This window comes from Guyanagaster necrorhizus (assembly GCF_019112545.1).
Source record: "Guyanagaster necrorhizus MCA 3950 unplaced genomic scaffold BT62scaffold_8, whole genome shotgun sequence".
Classification (NCBI taxonomy): Eukaryota; Fungi; Basidiomycota; class Agaricomycetes; order Agaricales; family Physalacriaceae; genus Guyanagaster; species Guyanagaster necrorhizus.
This window is the reverse complement of record NW_025064887.1, coordinates 1,229,763-1,248,674: the sequence shown is the minus strand read 5'-3', so window position 1 is coordinate 1,248,674 and position 18,912 is coordinate 1,229,763. Positions and strand designations below refer to the sequence as shown.

The window sequence follows — 18,912 nt, the reverse complement described above, 5'->3', positions numbered from 1 at the left end:
GTAGCGTATAAAGCCTATTTCTTCGACGGAGACGATTTCGTTCGGGAATTAGGAGAAATCCGAATGGAGTCTCGTCATACAACAACATATATTTCAACATAGCGAATATCCTCTGAATCTTATCTCGTGTCTTTGGATTTCAATGACACATTTGAACCCGCTATTTACCTCATCAGAGCCAAATGGAAATGATTTTCAACGAACCCGAAGGATCGATCCTACTATGACTACAGCCTACAGACTTGCTGCTGCGTTGCGAGCGAGGTCAGATATGAAGTTTCTAGCTACCTTGTTGGACTTGGTCGATGTAGAAAACGGCGACGGCGTCAGTACAGAGGTGAGCACGGGCTCAGAAATCCAATAATATGAGTTCCTTCGGACTTCCGAACCTATCACCATTGGACCACCATCTCTACTTCGATTCTGCAGTTGGAGTACCAGCCTGAGGATGCGTTCTCGCACATGACCTTGGAACGGGCCGGCATCCGCGTGGAGGAAGTTATCTCCACTCGACAGGTTTCTCTCTGAATTGTTGCATGATTGAACGGTGCCTGTAGCTGAATTTTCTTTCGTGTCCTGCTTCTGATTACTGTGTCCGCCTGACACCAGAGACAGAAGATCTTACTACTGACCGAGAAGCCTCCGAACTTGCATCTCTGCACCCGCTATGCACGGGAATGTAGACTTCTAGTCAAGTCCTTTTTGCAAGACGTCGATAGACTGTCGGTCAGCAGACAAATATCATGACCATTCGCGCTGTAACCAACGGTGCATATATAGTCGAAGATCCAGTATCCAGTATCCTCTCCTGCCAACGATGCAGCCTCCAACTCTTCTCTTCAGTCTCATCCAGCTCGCCGCAATCTCCCTGCTTTGCGTCGCACAGTCGCCTCCGGTAATTGACCTTGGATATGCTAAATATCGAGGAGTATTCGATCCCAGCATATCCAACAACACTCAGTTCCTTGGGGTGCGATTCGCAGCGCCTCCCACTGGTGCGTGATTTAAGGGCACTTCCTATATAGCTCTGTTCCCAAGGTGCCTTGTTTCAGGCTCCTTGAGGTGGCAAGAACCGCAAGCGCCGGACTTTGTGGAGGGCATACAGAACGCTACGTCAGAACCAGACAAATGTATGCAAGCAGGAACAGGCGCCGGTGCCACAAATCCTTTTCCTGCGAACAAAAGAGCCCCCCCTGTTGCAGAATCTGAAGACTGTCTCTTCTTGAAGTGGGTCGCAGACATGTTCTGGCGTCTATTGTAGCTGTTATTTATTTATTCTCAGCGTGTATATACCTGGGCAGCTCGATTCTCAAACCTCTAGCAAAAATCTACCTGTCGTCGTATGGATTCATGGAGGAGGGTATGGTGTTTTATTATTTATCGAAGGAGTCTTATCTGAATGTGACTACAGTTATGTTGCTGGTGGTGCCGATGGGTTCTCTGGCCCCGACGCTTACGATGGGAACGACCTAGTCCTTGAGTCTGGCAACCGAGTCGTAGCCGTAGTTATCCAATATCGTTTGGGACTGTTTGGATTCCTGGCTGGAGAGTCAGTTAAAGTAAATGGCGTATTGAATGCTGGCCTTCGTAGGTTCTATGTCTGCCGTTGGGTACGCGCTGATATTTCTGAGGCAGTGGATCAACAATTTGCGCTTCAGTGGGTCCAGGAACACGTGAGCTTCAAGTTTTCCTTTTTCCTGCATTTGCTTTGCCGTCGTATTTACCGATCCGTCGAAGATCACCAAGTTCGGTGGAGATCCAAGCCGAGTCACTATCTGGGGCGAATCTGCTGGTGGGAATTGCGTGTACTCAATAATCTATCATCTGATGTAATTGTGTTCTAGGTGCTGGTTCTGTTCTTCAGCAAGTCATTGCCAATGGTGGACAGACGTCCCCGCCTTTGTTCAGAGGTGCAATAACAAGCTCCAGTTTCCTGCCTTCACAATATGCGTATAACGACGTGGTTCCGGAAGTTCAGTATCTCCGTGCGAGTTAGAATTATACGACGTGCTGACATGTATGTTCTAGTTTCTGTACAACACCGTGGTGTCAAGGACGAAGTAAGTGCTCGCAATTTTAGGTTGTTGCATTGATCTCTAAAATCGTATGCAAGCTGTACCTCGGCGGCCGATTCGTTGACGTGCCTGAGAAATGCTGACGCAGGGGCTCTCGAAGAGATCAATGTTGACCTTTGTATCAGCGGGTTTTTCGGCACCTACGTATTTGTGCCAGTTGTTGATGGAGATTTCATAAGGCAACGGCCGACGGTAGCTTTGGGGGAAGGAAAAGTTAACGGCGTAAGCTAGCAGCCACTGAGTTTTTCGACAGTCTCTAATCATCCTTCAAGGAGGTTGTCATGTCCGTTACAAACTCAAATGAGGGGCTCATATTCGTCGACTTGAGTACTGCAAACACTGTCCAGGTTCCTGACTATCTGACACAGCTATTTCCGACCCTGAGCGCTCAGCAACGTGCCGTTGCCGTTGCAAAATATGCTAGTCTTGGAACTCCAATCGAACAGGTCACCGCCATAATGGGAGAATGTAGGTGTAATGCTTCAGTACCTGCGATAGCGGATAATAACGCCCGACCTTTGTTGCGGCAGCTATATTCGTTTGCCCCACTTATTTCTTGCTTCGTGCTTTCAAAGGAAAAGCATTCAAGGCATGTTCAACCACTTCATGAATGAATGTAGTGATGTTCAGTATCGGATACTCAGGGTCAATTCGCAATCCCACCGGGCACCCACGGAAGCGACGTTGCTTATTACTTTCCTTCGTACGTTCATTGCTACAACATCTTTACTCATGTTCTCATTCCTTTCCAGTATGAATGCGAATGGTGTTCCCGCCTACAACAATACGGACTTCGACAAAGCGTTCGCCGAGTCTTTCCTAGCCTTTGTCCTGTCTCTGGATCCAAACGAGACATTCGAGCCGACAATCACACCGACATGGGAGCCTTTTTCGTTCCAACCAGGTCACGAGGTAGAAATGCGTTTCAACGAAACCGAAAGCGGCGCTCCTGCAGTGATGCCCATTACTACTGCACCAGATCTGCTTGACCGATGCTCGTGAGTGCACCGGCTGCGTTTCTTAATCTTTCTCACCTGTTTTTTTATTAGTTTTTGGGAAAGTGTTGGGCCAGAAATAGGTCAATGAAACGTGTTCGTCAAAGATATTATTAGTTATGTGTGATTTACTGTCCGAATCCATCTTAAACACACATGGATCTTTCCTGCCTCCGTCGGAGCACATTCTATGTTGTCGACGCCTCTTCTACGTAATGAATACGGGCCGTGGCAGACAACACCATCCGCTCCACTACGAATCTACAGTCATCCAACATGCCTCCTGGACCACACGCTGAACGTCACAGTAAGCTCACGCGATTGTAGAAATCAAACTCAAATTACCTAAAACACCCAGAGATGAAGACGTCATTTCGATCTCAACGTCTGGCAGTGCTTGAAAGATGAGCTCCTCCATGTGTGGTCGCCCAAAGAATACTCTAGGTATCCACGGTGTCCACAAAGTCGGAGTTGCGCAGGCTTCCGCATGGCTTTGCAAATTTCCCTCATGACCCGTGTACCATATCTCGATTGATTCTTGAACCTCGCCATCAATACCATCCAAAAGATTCAAAACACTATCCACTTCCATCAAAGATCTGACTATCCATACCGCTCGTAGTCTTGGCTTGTGTTCTTGCGATGAGAGAACGGCAGACCAATTTAAGAGGTAAGGAAGCGTGAAGCTGATCCCAACACCGCCTGCTAACAACAAAACAGAAGTATATTCCCTCAGGTCGTGCTCGTGTCCATATGGACCTTCCATGTAAACCTTTATAGGAATCGATCTATCGACGTTCGCCTTGGCCTCGAAGCGTTCGTACAGGGACCGAGTCATTCCATCATAAGGCCGAATGATAAATGAAACAGCCTTGTGCGTCGAGCACTCATTCCGCTCTGTCGACGGAATAAGGGGACTGCTTTCCGTATCACGAGCCCTGCTTCCCTGCTTACAAACAGAGAATTTTCCTTCGACGCTATCATAATGATCACTTGCCGCGATTGAAAAGGGATGACTTTCCATGTACCTTACTTCTGGGAAGCGAAGGTGCGCGAATTGTCCTGGGCGAATTCTGACATCCTTGGAAATGCAGACGTCAAGTCTCATGACCGTTCCATAATCCGTTAGAGTTCCGGAGAGGGGAAGTAAACTAGTAGCCTTGAATGCACGAGAGAGTCGATCGATGGCCCAGTAGATGATGGTGATGTACAGCCATTCATTGGCGTATCGCCAGAGCGTGTGGTAGAAAAGAACGACCAGACATACGACTGTGGACAATACGTGGCCCGCCAAAAAAACTTCGTAGGACATACGGCGGATAAACCTTGCAGAAGGAAAGGATGACAGGACGAGATACAGTGCGAGAGCGACAAAGCCACAATTCCAATATAGCTTTGAGAAATTCACCCATAGCCTTCCTATGCCGAGTAAATCATAACTGTCAAATCCCAAAAAATACCAAAAAAAAGAGACCCACCGACGAGATGCGCATATACGATATAGAGGACTGTGTGGACGATCGCGAATATAAGTGCGAGTCTTCCTATCCAGCGATGAAATATATTCCACGAATCGTAGGACCAACGGGTCATCCAAACCAATAAGTTCATCCGACCCACGGTTAACATGAGCAAGGGCATGAGGACAAAGGACATGACCCCAAGTCTTGTCGCGATATAACGAATGTACCACGCGGTAGGTGGAATGTACTTTGGGTTACTTGGGTGTCGGAAGCCATAACCAAAGACCGAGAAGAATGTCAAAAGGAGGGTAAAGGAAGAAATGGCAATGAGTTGGCAGAAAGTTGGGATGGTGATTCCGAATTTCTTGAAGATATTATATGCTTGTATATGATGCCGCGGATAGTGAGAAGGTATTAGGCAGGATAAGGAGGGTATGATTCGTTGAAGTCGTGTCCGGACGACGATGCCACGTATAAACACGACAAGGAAAAATATTGCATGAATTGTTAATCTACTATCTTTTAGCCGACACATTCTGAAGAGTAGTATAGAACATACCCAATTAATACATTCAGGTGCCTCTGGTAACGCAGCTGCAGGATTATTTCCTTGACGCCGTCTTTGGGACTCGGAGTTTCCGCATCAGAGCGAATAATATCAACATCCAGGGCAGGCATTAATTCACAAAGCTTGGAATTTAAGCCGCTGGTAGAATAAAGCGTTGAGTTAGTAGGGGGGGAGGATAGTCTTTATCTGATAAGATGCTCTTACTGACCAGGTTATCATATCAGATTAAGTTCCCGACAATCTCCGACAGCCGCCATTTTGTCCGAGATGTCCCTTTACGTCCTCCCAACCTTCCCTGGACATCGCCTTTTTCTGCAGACTCGAGAACAAGTACCTCAAATCCCACTTGAAACTCCAGGCTCTGTATCGCTTCTGGTACCAGGCGTGCTTCCCAAGTGCTTCCTGTGGTGTGTCAATGTAACAGCACTTGCTGAAGCGAGAAGGGCACCTTACTTAGTGTGTAGTCTTTCCCTATGAAACATCCTTCACCTTTTGGACTTTGAAATCTAGCGTAGCTACGTGAACTGTGTAACCATAAGAACGTGGTCTGATCAAACGGGATCAAAGCTGATCGATATCAAAGATAAGCATCTCGTTTTGATCGTCCATAAAAGTCGCTGACAAGGATCAACGGATAAACAACTTATTTGTCCTAGAAGCGAATAAAATTTCTCTAGTCAGAACTCTTCGGAGTCTGGATCGCTAAGCCCTCTATGTTAATATATGTTAGTGTATATCTCACCCTTCTGGAATGTGAAGAGCAATTTAGAATCGTGGAGTTCTTTCTTGTTCTTTGGGGCCCTGGCGCGCGCCCTATATCAGGGGGGAGCGAACCTTCCGTAGTCACTCCAATTCTGTGCTCGATCAAATATCATAGGTCACTGTCGATCTCCAGGTTATTATACGTCCTCTGCCTTACTGATTGTTCTTTTCCTGGTTATTTTACGGGGACAGCCTGAGGATATTTTGGACATGAAATAAAGGGGTCAGGGTATCTCTGCCCTCGTTCCTGGATACGGTGTATTTAAACCTTGTGCCGATTGTCAAAGGGGGCATCTCCTTTCTTTCCGACCCCCATCTTTTGCTGTTGAAAAATATGCATCGTTTATCACTCTTTTTTGTGGCTGTAGCGGGCCTCCAAGGTAAGTCAATCAGTTTCCTGGAACTTCGTACCTTCATCATTGATCATATAGGAACGCTTGGACAAACCTCTCTTTATGTTCCCGGCTTTGACTCCCAGGCTTTGAGCGTTAAAGTCGCTGGTGTGAGTGACGGCCATACTACGTATATCATTCAGCCCGCAGCCGATGCTACGGATTCTGGATTCGTGGGCACAGGTACTCGTTCCGCTACATGTTTGCTTACATCGTTACTCATGCTCCCGAAGCCACACTCGTCGAAGGCTCAGATTATGCTTCTTTGACCTACGCCGACCCAGACTCATCTGCAGCCTTGACCCTCGGCTACGAGTGTTCGATCGCTGCCGGTGTCGCCGTTTGTTCAGGTGTCGCTGACGGTGTTACGATCTTGGAAACGGAGACTGTGTCTGCCTTTGCGGTTGAAGGTGGAGCCACATCTACAGCGGCCGGTAGCGTAACCACCAAGTCCTCGTCGACAGCCAAGACCGGGTCTGGCAGTTCCAGTGCTACTGCTACGTCGACCAGCACCGCCGCCTCTTCAACTAAGTCGAACTCGAGCAGCTTTGTTTTGGCTTCATTGGAGACTGTTATGGGAGCAACCGGAGTGCTTTTGGGTCTTATGTCGGTGTTGTGATTGAACGAGGTTCTGAACCATCACAAATTCTCGTCCCTCCTTAGTCACGTCGTTCGTTAATATATTGTTTCTTTTCGTATATTATGCGCTCTTTGGAAATCGTTTTAGCATACCGTAACTTTTTCATACCAAGATTTTTGAGACTCCTTTTTTAGATCGGCATCCGGGCCGCATGTTGCTGCACAACGATCGCAGCGTCGTGTTTTTAATTTACTCCCTAGGCTGACATGATCCCCGTTCTTGGACCTGGACAGTGAACACACTTATGTATTCGCATATTGCATGCAGAAAGGGAGCCGATGTCTTTCAATCAGTTTCAAGAGTGACATTGTTACTACATAAATAAGCGCAAGTGCGACGGATTAAAAATATCCGACCTGGATGCCGTCAACAAGCTTATTTTTTTATTTAGTGGTTAGCCAGTCGCGGAAGGAAAAAGGAATTAGCTATCTTCTCAGAGCGACATCTCGCAGTGGTATCTTCTGCGGCCTTCTGTCACTCGCTGTACCAGACCTTGGTCCCTGAGTGGCGAACGCATACCTTTCGAGACCGGCCGAAAGGTCCGAATCACCCGCCGATGTATGCCGAACGGTGATGTGGCTCGGTGCTGTGCCACTGTGATAGGCATCTGAGCAGTACAGCACCTTTTTGTACTTAACCACCATCAGGCCAGCTGGTATTTGCATCCCCGTAGCCAAGGTACAGTATGGTTCTCAGTTTCTGCGCTTCACGGCGCGAATATTCGGGCCCGTGGACGGCGAATCTGGCTTGTTCTGGGGTCTGCCTCGCGGTAAACACGTTCTGATCTGTTGATAACCCGGTGATAACCCAAGAAAGGGCTTGATCGCTGTCCAATCTCTGTCTTCAACCGCCAACCGTGGATCTCCGGCGAGTCTCTATAAGCTGTTAGGCAGGGGAAATACTTCCTCGTCGCTAATTCTCCACGACCCTACTGTCTTCATTTCCGCAGAAGCCGGCACATACAGCTTCTATATCGCTTATAAGAGGCCCCCGCTGTGAACACCTTTGTTTATCGATCTTTTCTCTCTTCACGTCTTTGCCGCTGCATGCCACGTTCCCGACATATCTAACATGTCGCACTACACCGCGGACCCAGTGATTGTGCAAGAATACAAAAATTCGCAGAGTCGGGTTTCGGGGTGGGTGGCAAGCAATGAAGGTGCTGAATTTTACTCACCCAACGCGCCGCCAACCGAGTTGGATGAGGGCGAGTGGATTCCGGGATCGCCTGTTTCCGACGCTTGGAGCTCTATCTCAGTACCTCCCAGGCTGAAGCTACGCTTTACGGATGGTCGACCGGACGAACCCATTCCCAATCCCCAACGAGATGCTGTGAAAGGACGCAAGTCCACAAGGCATGCTGAGAATCGCGACGATTCTCATCGTACAAGATCGCTCTCGGGGCGAAGTCGACATGGACAGATAGAGCGGCTGCCATCTCGTTCCCCCGAAGAAATCCAAATCCTGCCTTCGCAGTACACCGTCGACCAAGTACCAACACATCCCATTTCGCATCAATCACGATCGCGTTCTCTTCCTAGGAACACATTTTCTCAAACACATACCGACCCTCCCCCTCCGCCAATTCCTAATCCCCAGGTGCCTCTCATTCCTCCATCGATGACATCGATTCAGGGTCCTCAAGTCAAATTTTCGCAGCCTCAGCCAGTCCCTTCAAGGCATGGGTCAACTTCCCACAACCATAAGCGCACTCCCCCCGCTATTGTTTACGCTCCTTCTGGTCACTTCCACGCCAATTATCAGCCACCTGTCATCTACAACTATATGCCGAACGTCGGTCCGAACGGAATGGTATATAGCCATTCGGCTCCCATAAAACACCAGGCTCCTCGTTACCCTCCCTCTAATGCAACTCCTTATCCATATGATGATTACATTTCTCAAGTCAGTCGAGAGAAGGGTCACCTTCGAGCGGGATCCGTGCCTCTGAGTCACACGCCGTCCTATGCGGCGAGTGATGAATCCGGGAGCACATATTATGTGATCCCAACGGGGAAGCAGAAAGTGCATGTTATCGTGAGTCATCCGTATCCTCCACATGATGTGATCATGACCTATCCGTCTATAGCGTCCGGGAGATACTACCATTTACGCTTCCTCACGATCACCCCCGTCTTCTCGATCTCCTACGTCCTCAAAGTCCCCTGCATCTTCTAAATCGCCCGTGTCCCCCATGTATCCCAGTGCGATTCAGAAGAAACCGTTTTTACAGCGCTTGTTCAGTTTGGCGCCACGCCTATCATTCTCATCCGCCAGCTCTGGCAAAGGCTCTACTCATACCAGTCGCCGCCTTCAACGGCGCCATTCCACAGGGACCCGATCTCAACGATCGAACACCAGATGACTTTTCATCTCCTTACCAGAGCTTATCTATTCTATAACGTTTTATAATGTCCCTTTGCATCTCTTTATCGTCTTTGGTTTCGTACCGCCCAGTTCCAGCATGATTTCTTCTTGCATACTTTTCTCAACCCCTCGGCATTTCTCCTGTATCACTCCTCGTCAGCATCAAAAAGTGTATGAACCGTCAGTTACAACTGTACCCGGATCTCCCATTATATATCCTTTACTTAATATGTGCGCCTCCGACTATAACGATACACGTCTTTTTGACATTAGAATGGCCACGGCGTACCGTAATTTCGGATGTGGCAAATATTTAATGCCTCCATTGGACCAGGCGATGAAGGGCTCGACCGCGCCACCTAATTCCTCGTAGCTCTTGTTTGGGCAATAAACTTGCACGTGTTATTAATGAACCTACTACGCGACGTGGCAACATCATCGGATTTGCGGTCACCCACGGTACGTATAGTCGAACGTTTCACGTTTTCCATTTTCACAATGAAAAAGAGTAGAAGGTAAGTCCGGCGGCGGTTCGGCGGCGAAGCACTGAAGAATTGGCTGAGATCAGAGTCTGATGACGTGCTCCCTTTCGAGGTAGTAAAGACCAGGTGCTAGAACGTGGTGCATGTGTACAGTAACAAGGTGCACAGTTGAAGTGACTTTTGATGGCAGAACGATACCATCCAGACGTCGTATCAAGTTGGTGAGTAAACTTTCCGTTGGAGCCTTCTGACTCAAAAAGTTCAGCTAATGTAGGGAATCCATGGCAAATCTCGTGCTCTGCTGGGCGTGTGAAGTCATCTTCACGCAATACACAAGTTTTGAATTGTGGTTCGCGATTGGCTATGGCGTGATTAGCAGAGAATTTTGCGTGAAAGGTACATGGTAAGTCGCCAGTTGCCATTTCAAACTGGTCAGTATAATACGCTGACTTGCTGGAGAGATAGACAGAAGCTCCTATTCACTTTGCTCAGTGTAATGTCCGCCACACTCACTGTAACTGACACGGTGCCCGTCTCTACCCCCCCTCTTCCGAGATGGGAAGCACCGAAAGTAACTGAGACCGAGGTCGAATGGGCCGATATACTTACGGTTGATCTCTCACTGTACGACACGAATAAGAGCGAACTGGTCAAGACTGTTGAGAAGGCTCTGAGTCGTGACGGTTTCTTCTACGTCGTTGGCCACGGCATCTCACCAGAAACTGTGAGTAATATTACTTCTTCATCTTCTTGTCTGGTTGCTTACTAGCTGTGTTATCAATGATATTTATCAGCTGAATCGCCAGTTCTCTATTGGTCAGTTAACGTTTGACGGTGTGTCAAGAGAGGAGAAAGAGCAACACAGGGCTCCGATCAAGGAAGAGGGCTCGTTTATTGGCTACAAGGTTCGTTTATTCCTGGAAGACTTGTTCATTACTAACGGTCGTTATAGCTACAAAACTACTGGGAGATTAAGGATGGTGTACGAGACAGAATAGAGCATTACAACTTTTACCTGGGCCAGTAAGTCTGCTTTGCTGCTTGGCTATACGTGATTTTTAACTGTTTTTTTTAAAAAACTAGGATAGACCCGACGAGTCGACACCCGAAGCCTTTACAGCCTTACGTTCCAGAAATTAAGGCCTATCTGAATGTACATTGGTCTCTCTTCTCGTAAACACCCTTTGTCTCATACGTTCATCTCGCAGGAAACCCGGGAAAAGGTTTTGCGACGTATCCTTAATCTCATCGACGGTGTTCTTGGTCTCGAAGAAGGTTACTTGTGGAAGCTCCACAAGGATAGCGACGGGAACACTGGCCATGACGTACGTCATTCTCCATCTCAAAGGAAGGACTTGAGCTTATGCTTGGAATGCAGCTTCTGCGGTACATGATTTACGACCCTTTGACGAATGACGAGTCTGCAAAGACAAACGGCGTGATGCTGAACGGGCATACGGATTTCAACAGCATTTCCACGCTCGTTTCCCAGCCTATCACCGCACTCCAAGTCCTCATGCCTGACAATGTATGGCGATACGTGAAACACCGGGACAACGCACTTGTTATTAATATTGGCGATCAGCTGTCGTTCATGAGCGGCGGTATTCTTAAGGGAACAATGCATCGAGGTAGGTGTTCGTAATTGCCTCACTCTCCGTGTACTCATCGGTGGCATAGTCGTCAGTCCTCCCGAGGATCAACGACACAACCGCAGGCTCGGTGTCTTCCATTTTGCCCACTTCCTCAATGACATCCCTCTCGACCTGTTCCCATCAAAGAAGGTGCACGAGGAGGGCCATGTCATTTTCCATGAAAAAATTCCCACCACTGACGGGTAGGGCCTCTTATTTTGGTACGCAGCAACGTTCGTCTGACATATGCCAGGTGGGAGACGGCCCGAATCAAAAGCTACGGCACCGGTACGTTTATCAAGGGGGAGGAGTATGATGTAGAACTTCTGGCAGGTATCAGGGTATGTTGGCTGCTTTTTCCTATACGGAGGATATTCACCACTTTGTTCTAGATCCGTCATTATCACTGAATGGGCTGCTGCTGCTGCAAAGCGTACACCCGGTTATCTTGTCCGAAGCATATAAGTGTATCTAGAGCCTTGTACCTGTATTTCTGTATTATCCTCAACAAGTTATGAACAGTTCTTATGCGAGATTATTACGAGAGAAGGATAGTAAGTATGCACTTTGCAAAGACATTTTCCTTCCGGCTGTTGGTCACAAATCACATTTTCTGTGACCCGACGTATGCTGACCTGGAAAGTCTCGGCAATTTCCTCGCCGGCAACAGCTGCCAGCAACGTGATCTGTAACAACTTTCTGGGTTCCACTGTATATTCTCGCTTTTATCACCTATCACTACATTAGACATTCTCACCAAAGGGGCCTCTGAAAATTTTCGGGGGGTCAAATGGTGACGAGTTGTACACATACCACCCTAGGTCACCCGAGGTCAATGATGAGTACTAATGGCAGTCCTTTAAAGAACAAGATTGTCCCAGCGCGAAACGCTGCAAAGAAAGCAAGTTCTAGCTTCTCTAGCCAACTGGACGACTCTCCCGGAAACTCTGATGACGATGAGCGGCCATCGCGACAGCGAAGAGGAACGGGGCGAGGAAGAGGAAGAGGAAGAGGAAGAGGAAGAAGAGGCGGCGGAAGTCGAGGAGGTCCTCGCAAGTCTATTGTGTCTACGCCGTCGACACTGACACATACACAGAGTCAGGGAGAGCCCGCTCCGGATTTAGCCACTCCTCGCCCATCCACGCCGTCGATGTCAAAGAAAAAGCGCTCATACGCATCCTCTGCCCTGTCGGATAGTGAAGAGTCTCCGCTATCCTCTGTGCCTCCTACGCCTATAAAACGATCAACGTCGTTTCACAAGGTGAACCGTCCTAAGGCCACTCCCTTGGCGAGGTCTTCGTCGTCAGTGAGCAAGCTGTCCACTTCACTCGAAATACCATGGTCTCTCGATGGCCTTGGAAAGTATGTATGGGTTCTTGTCAATAGCGCAGGAAGCGTCTTTCAGGAGGAGGATCAGAAGGAATATGTTTGGTGGCCAGCGAAGGTATGGCAAATCACTGCTTGTCGATATACAGACAAACCTTGATTTCGCGTATAGAAACATCGCTTAATCGGACATCAACTTACTGTGACACCCTTCGGCAAACTGAATCCATGTCTTACTCGCATTAGCATCGAGCATCCTTGCTCCGATAATGTCTTATCCTTGACTGACTCCTTGGGACGCAATCGGTTTAATGATCCTATGTTCTCACCTCCTTCAGCTGTTGATGACCTCCAAGGTTCTCCCAGAAAGAAACGGAAAACGGATAGAGACAACATGAGGTCACGGTGGCAGGATGCCCTACGTATTATGTTGCAGGAGAAAGAGGAGGAGGAAGACCAGGAAGACGACCTACCAGACATCGCCTTTGCTCTGAGCGTTCGTCATACGCATACCTCAATGTCTGTTTCTCCCGGGAAAGGGAAAAAACTAACAGGGTTTTCAATATCCGATACCGACGAAGCAGAGGATCTGGAATCATGGGACGATCCCGGTGCTGATCCGGAACTTGATATTCCAGGTGAATTGGTGCTTGCGAGAGAAAAAGCGGACTTGCATTTGTCATACTGGCCTGCCAAGGTCATGGAGTATGTCCCGCCCGTTTCGAGGAATCAGAAGGCGGGAAAGTATAAGGTTTTATATCTCGATAGGGTGACGCGGACAGTACCCAGGTCATGGTTTAAATGTCTGGGCGATGAAGGGTTTGGTACATGCAAGGTGAGCGCGAATGTCGCCTTGAAGATGTTTCGGTCTTACATTTTTTCCTAGCTTGGGACATTCGAAAGCACTATGGTCGGCAGACCTAATAAAGATGATAACGACGACGACTGCATGGTGGGTCAACCGCACGACAGAGAACCCAGTCCTATCCCTTCTATCCCTCCGCCTTCTTCTTCTGACTTCATCTTACTGTCAATACGCGAACAATTCTGCTATACGAAACCTGTCTTACAAGCCGTCCTAAACGAAGCATACCCTCCTGCGATGCAGGTACATAACATGTTCATGTCGGGAGGGAAGGCTAGGAAAGTCCTAAACCAGAATGCAGGGGAGAGAGGAACGGTGACCCCGAACGATGCTGAGAGATTGGCGCATTGCATCCTCCATTGGGCTTTACGAAATGAGATGGTGGCGAACAAGATAGCAGATGACGGAGTTGAGGAGACTGCATCTGGCGACGCAGAGGCGCTGCAAAACGCGGCAGAAGTTGGCGATGAAACAAGTCGAGATACACATACCATCGCCAATGGCATTACCAATGGCACACCTCATAATGTTGAAGGAAAGGAGCCACTGGTAGCAGGCCATGAGGTTGTAAGTGCTGTTCTATTCTATTAGAGCCCTTCGGTAAGGCCTTACGTCTTCACAGGTCATCTCCCAAGCAGAAGGAGACTCGCTCAGACCTCCGTCGACTTTATCTGATATTGTGCAGGACAGTGAGGTGCCGTCTATACCTTCGCGACCGGCTTCTCAAGAATCCGCAGTCAGGGTAAGCGATGCGATGCTCAGTGTCAGATATGTTACCTATGTACCCAGGCTAAGTCCCCAGGATTTGTCGCCGAGTCTTTCGTGTTGTCGCAATCGGAAGAGCCTCCGCCATTGTCCTTGGCGCCTTCTGTCGGTCATGATTTCAACTAGTATGCAACTTGCTCATCCTTCTATCGCAGGAAGCTGAAGAGGACTTGAACGGCAGACAAACACCACGTTTTAATAGTTCGCAATGTGCAGATGATGGTGTACCGCTGACGGATTTGGTTGACCAGGTTTGTTCTTTCTGAATCGTTCCCAACAGTTTCTCAATGCACATCAGAACACGAGTCAGCCTGAGCTGTATGCGAACGGGGCGGCATCTGTATGTCTTCTTACTGCGGCGGCTCAGAAATCCTAACCCTATATAGGATGCAGATACTGTGGTCGTCGAAGGTAACGACGGGCCTGCACCAGCAAACGACGTCAATGGAACGTATGCAGGCCTTCCTCGTCAAATCGGATGTGAAAGATATGAGTCGCTTTCGCAACTGGAGAAGATCGAGGTGAGTTTCACATGCACTGCCAATTATTCTAATCCTCATCGGTTTACAGTACTGTCAAAATGTATTACTGCCGGAAGCCATTTTACAGATCCTTTTGTGGAAGGAGGGTTCCCGTACATCAGTGGAGCTGCTATCCAACGATGAAGAACAAAAGCTGCACGACCAGGGACAGGCTTTGCGTAGGAAGACTGACTGGGTCTTTGATGTCATGCATTTGCGGAACCAGAAGGTAAGGGCGTTGGAGCGCAAGAGTAGGAATTCGAAGGCGGAGTTGATGGTGGTTGGTGGAACAAGGACGAGACCTACGTACGGAAGGGCTCGAAGATTTTGATTATTGCTGTAGTTATTTGTTGCCGTGCATTCTGTATAACACCATTTCAATTTGTGCTACTGACCGACAAACTGTGCTGCAGGTGAGAAGGCTAGGATCTAATCTGCGTGTATTTTAAAATCAAAGTGTGGTTAATGAACTGAGGTAAGACAAGATGTAAGCTGGACTAATACACGGTAAGATACTGTACACCTCATGAATGACTTGAGTTAATATACACAAGGATACATAACGACAGCATGCGAAACAGCATAATAATACGACTAGATACGAAAAGAAAAACCAAGAACTACGAATCGAGCTTGACCGTTACGCCGTCAGGCTGGTCAAAAGCAGCATTGATTGACATTTGCGTCAAATCATTGTGTCCGTTCATCAAGGGGGTGTTGTGGCCAGAATGATAGGGCGACAAACCAACTCGAGGGGTGATGAGCCCACTGCCGTTGGCGCCAAAGACGAACCCGCCACTGAAACCATCCATGAGGCTGTACCCTGCCCGACGCGTAAGACCGATGACTCGAAAGAAAGAAGAGGAGCCTTACCAGGTACCAACACGCTATCCCAAAAGTTGCTGCTCAGTATGCTATCCATGGTCAAGCCACTCGCATTGTGGATGTCCTCCTCCGATGGATTGGGCGCCATCGTTGGAGGGAAGGTGGATATGTCCATAGCGGGACCCATCTCGCCCTCGAAATGGAATTCGCCAAGCGCGGACGAAGGGTCGGAGTAACTAGGCGGAGGACCATTGTTCTGTGCCTCCTGCTGCTTCGCGGAAACGGTAGAAGCAGAATGATGACTGTCGCCATTCGAGGCTTCCATTTTTGCCGTGATGAGTGCTTTCAAAAACCCGCCATATAATGCCGTAGTGTGGTGAGGACTGACGGAGACCTTCTCCAGCACGTCCGCGACTTCATGGCACAGAGTGAGAGTCTTCTGCGCGTCCTCTAGATATGCGGAGAATTCTGGACGGACCAACTACGTATGTTGATATCAGCTTTGTACGTATAACACACGAGAAGGAAGAGCAGACCTTGAGCAAGCTGAGTACCGCGTATGAGGTTTGAACACAATGAGAGTCGGGGGAATATTTCATGAAACCTTTTGGACCCAAATGGTCGCGGACGATGGTAGCGCAAGTGATCGCGGACGTATGGACTCTTGCGAAGAAGTGACCGATGTTGAGAGGCGCAGATTCAATAGCATTTTGCAAGCCGAACGAATTAAGAACCAGAAGAGTGTAGTTGAAGTAAAACTCTGAGATTCTGGCTTTGTATTCATGCTCAAGGGAAGTCTTATCTATCAAAGGAGGCAATGAGTCGCGGGTTTCCTAAAGAGACGAAGCTTACCATTGGTCGTTTCAGAGCTGGCAATCCATTTCCGCCTAAAAGTAAATATTTGGTCCTCAAATGTCCTGATGATCAACAAGTAGTCCAGGGTTGTATGCAGTCCATTGCCGGTCTCGGTATTGGAATAAAGGAAATCAAGACTGTGAGACAGTATCGCTTGTAGTTCCTATACGCAACTAGCATTAGCAATTATTCAGAATCTTGATGAACGAGAACGTACAGCGTATGCGGCCAATGACGTATCAGACGGAACGGCGCACGGGAGACTACACCAGTTATCGACATTTCGAATAATGAAGCTAGTATAGAACGGAAACCGTCAGGAACTGAATCGACCCCTTATCATCGACACTCACTCTTCTTTGATTGAATAAGGTTTACCCATCTGCGCACTGAAACTTTTGTCAAGGCAAAAGCAGAATATCCATGTTCGTTCCCGATTATGCACTTCGATTTCGCGCGCTCGTGCATCCGGACCATCATGGATGGTAGCAGTCGCGGATTTCCTATGCAAGTTTAAATCCGTAGCCATCCTAGTGCGCGTGAGGTTAGTGTACCAAAAATACTACGTCATCATGAGAAACAAACCTGATGGCCATACCCAAAAGAAGCCAAGTCTTATCTTGTTCGAAACGTTCGACAGCGCCACAACCCCAAAGGGTAAGAAGCAAGTATGCTTGAACGATCTCCACAGACTTGTATCCACGGGCTGGAACATTGAACGCTAGTTTCTTAGCGAGCTCATTGAGCCGTGGGTGTAAGTCTGGCTTCTCGGTATAGAACTTGCTGGATATAGCACAGACTGGACGTGTCTCAGTACACGCTGTAGTCTAACGATATAGACACTCACTGGTGGTCAGTAGGAATGGCGACCGAGAACACACGAGGGAGGGAGTATGGAAACTCCTATCCAAGAGATTTGTATGCATCTAAACGCAATATTGGAGGACACTTAGGGGAACTGCTATCAAAACACACTCACGTTCATATGATCAAAGTAACTAGAAAGTAGCATGAGAAGCGACGTATCGGAATGCAATGAAAGAACTAACATTTTAAACAGCTTGACAACTTCATTTGTAGAGACAAAACTAAGCATTTCGGGTTGCACTTGGCGCTCAATATAGAGACGACGAAGTGGCAGAATCGTCATAGGACCTATGAACTTGTAAATATCGGGGCCAGAATAAGGACGTTATTCCTACCGGGTTTGAAGTAATTGTCACCAGCAACACCGAGAATCGGCCCTCCATTCGATTCAGTACCCCTCGCAAGGATACCACTGGCGTGCCCTTGAGCACGACGATTGGCGAGACTAGCCTCTACTAATAGACCAAGAGGATTCAGAGCGTTATCAGGTAGAGAATGAAGTTTCGGTGAACCCGGCATTTGGCGATGATATGATGCAGGCGAATGAGGAGGTGATGCTGCGATCAATGCCTGGGTGGTTGCCGTTGCAGGACTAGGCGACGGAGAACGCGACAAGATCCCAGAAGCAATAGATGGGTTGCCAATCGACTTGAGAACGGTGTCCAACGTCCGTTCCATTTTCCTGATTGACCTCGTCAACAATTCGTGCTTTCTGCGGAGATAATGAGTCGTTTACGAGGCTGTAGATGAGTAAGACGGACTTGGAAGATCTTTTACCCCTGTTGGATTCTTCGAAGATACATTCATGGTTGCCGGCCTGACAGCGTTTACACGGAGGTCCTTGTTCCGCACCGACGCACTTCATTTTCAGTCGGCGACATACAGTGCAAGCGCTAAGCAAGAGTCAGAAAGAAGGTTCGAAAGAGAAATATATATATATATATACCGAGATCCTCTGGTGGGCTTTGCTTTCTCCTCCTTCTCCGCAGTTGGGCTACGAACGTCGGAATCATCATCCTTGCGCGCCTTTTTCCTGGAATCATTGCCAGACGGTGCTGGCCTCTTGCCATTGGCATTGGATGACGTTGGGAACATGTGTTCAGTTGGGGGGGTTCCAATTGTGTCAGAACCTTGTGACGAAGGCGATGAATAGTTTGAAGGCAGAGACAGATGAGGGGGGATGTGTTGGGGCGGCTGGGAGTAGTTTGTGTAGTATGGAGGGTACAGGGCTAGAGCAGGATCAATTGGCATCGACGGCGAGGGTGGTGGTTGCATGGAAAGCGACTGGTCAGGCGAAGACAATGAATAATCCTGCGGTGAGAGAGGAACATGGTCAGAATACGGCAGAGAATACTGGTGAGGCGAATGGTAGTAGGAAGAATAAGAGTATGTCTGCACCGGCATTGTGAGGAAGAAGAAGGTCCGTTGAAAGGCAACATCCAGAGAATTTAAAAGAGGATTGCAAAGACTCACGTGTGGAAATGGCTATTTGACCTTGTCAAGGATGATG

At 48.2% G+C, this 18,912-nt stretch overlaps 7 protein-coding genes across 7 annotated transcripts; 5 read left to right on the top strand and 2 right to left on the bottom strand.

The window, feature by feature from the left end:
• The first annotated feature begins 712 nt into the window (after positions 1-712).
• Positions 713-3,296, top strand: BT62DRAFT_1074763 (alpha/beta-hydrolase). Its single transcript, XM_043179045.1, has 15 exons — positions 713-726; positions 781-995; positions 1,053-1,227; positions 1,283-1,360; positions 1,412-1,587; positions 1,636-1,673; positions 1,738-1,792; positions 1,845-1,972; positions 2,029-2,060; positions 2,114-2,297; positions 2,348-2,543; positions 2,606-2,664; positions 2,720-2,778; positions 2,828-3,073; positions 3,125-3,296. The coding sequence occupies exons 2-15, from the start codon at positions 818-820 to the stop codon at positions 3,159-3,161; spliced, it is 1,641 nt and encodes a 546-aa protein (XP_043041773.1). The 5' UTR covers positions 713-726; positions 781-817; the 3' UTR covers positions 3,162-3,296.
• BT62DRAFT_993095 (uncharacterized protein) lies at positions 3,259-4,726 on the bottom strand (the record flags this gene model as incomplete). The annotated part of the gene is made up of 3 exons (XM_043190380.1): positions 3,259-3,365; positions 3,416-4,489; positions 4,549-4,726. The coding sequence occupies 3 exons, from the start codon at positions 4,724-4,726 to the stop codon at positions 3,259-3,261; spliced, it is 1,359 nt and encodes a 452-aa protein (XP_043041772.1).
• A 1,162-nt stretch (positions 4,727-5,888) lies between these two features.
• On the top strand, positions 5,889-6,979 carry BT62DRAFT_762961 (uncharacterized protein). Its single transcript, XM_043182189.1, has 3 exons — positions 5,889-6,243; positions 6,295-6,444; positions 6,489-6,979. Exons 1-3 carry the CDS (start codon positions 6,198-6,200, stop codon positions 6,872-6,874), a joined length of 582 nt encoding a protein of 193 aa, XP_043041771.1. The 5' UTR covers positions 5,889-6,197; the 3' UTR covers positions 6,875-6,979.
• Positions 6,980-7,763: 784 nt separating this feature from the next.
• BT62DRAFT_762838 (uncharacterized protein) lies at positions 7,764-9,719 on the top strand. The gene is made up of 2 exons (XM_043182188.1): positions 7,764-8,932; positions 8,985-9,719. The coding sequence occupies exons 1-2, from the start codon at positions 7,967-7,969 to the stop codon at positions 9,258-9,260; spliced, it is 1,242 nt and encodes a 413-aa protein (XP_043041770.1). The 5' UTR covers positions 7,764-7,966; the 3' UTR covers positions 9,261-9,719.
• A 485-nt stretch (positions 9,720-10,204) lies between these two features.
• On the top strand, positions 10,205-11,913 carry BT62DRAFT_930356 (Clavaminate synthase-like protein). The gene is made up of 9 exons (XM_043185912.1): positions 10,205-10,468; positions 10,539-10,649; positions 10,697-10,767; positions 10,828-10,897; positions 10,953-11,069; positions 11,123-11,375; positions 11,425-11,581; positions 11,632-11,719; positions 11,771-11,913. Exons 1-9 carry the CDS (start codon positions 10,241-10,243, stop codon positions 11,786-11,788), a joined length of 1,113 nt encoding a protein of 370 aa, XP_043041769.1. The 5' UTR covers positions 10,205-10,240; the 3' UTR covers positions 11,789-11,913.
• Positions 11,914-12,036: 123 nt separating this feature from the next.
• BT62DRAFT_762646 (uncharacterized protein) lies at positions 12,037-14,640 on the top strand. The gene is made up of 6 exons (XM_043182187.1): positions 12,037-12,822; positions 12,877-13,539; positions 13,591-14,136; positions 14,192-14,439; positions 14,490-14,585; positions 14,633-14,640. The coding sequence occupies exons 1-5, from the start codon at positions 12,169-12,171 to the stop codon at positions 14,506-14,508; spliced, it is 2,130 nt and encodes a 709-aa protein (XP_043041768.1). The 5' UTR covers positions 12,037-12,168; the 3' UTR covers positions 14,509-14,585; positions 14,633-14,640.
• Positions 14,641-15,475: 835 nt separating this feature from the next.
• Positions 15,476-18,677, bottom strand: BT62DRAFT_890820 (uncharacterized protein; the record flags this gene model as incomplete). The annotated part of the gene is made up of 13 exons (XM_043183038.1): positions 15,476-15,678; positions 15,729-16,161; positions 16,217-16,482; positions 16,533-16,698; positions 16,753-16,831; positions 16,889-17,065; positions 17,121-17,334; positions 17,383-17,461; positions 17,515-17,533; positions 17,585-17,690; positions 17,738-18,114; positions 18,164-18,295; positions 18,349-18,677. The coding sequence occupies 13 exons, from the start codon at positions 18,675-18,677 to the stop codon at positions 15,476-15,478; spliced, it is 2,580 nt and encodes an 859-aa protein (XP_043041767.1).
• Positions 18,678-18,912: the final 235 nt, after the last annotated feature.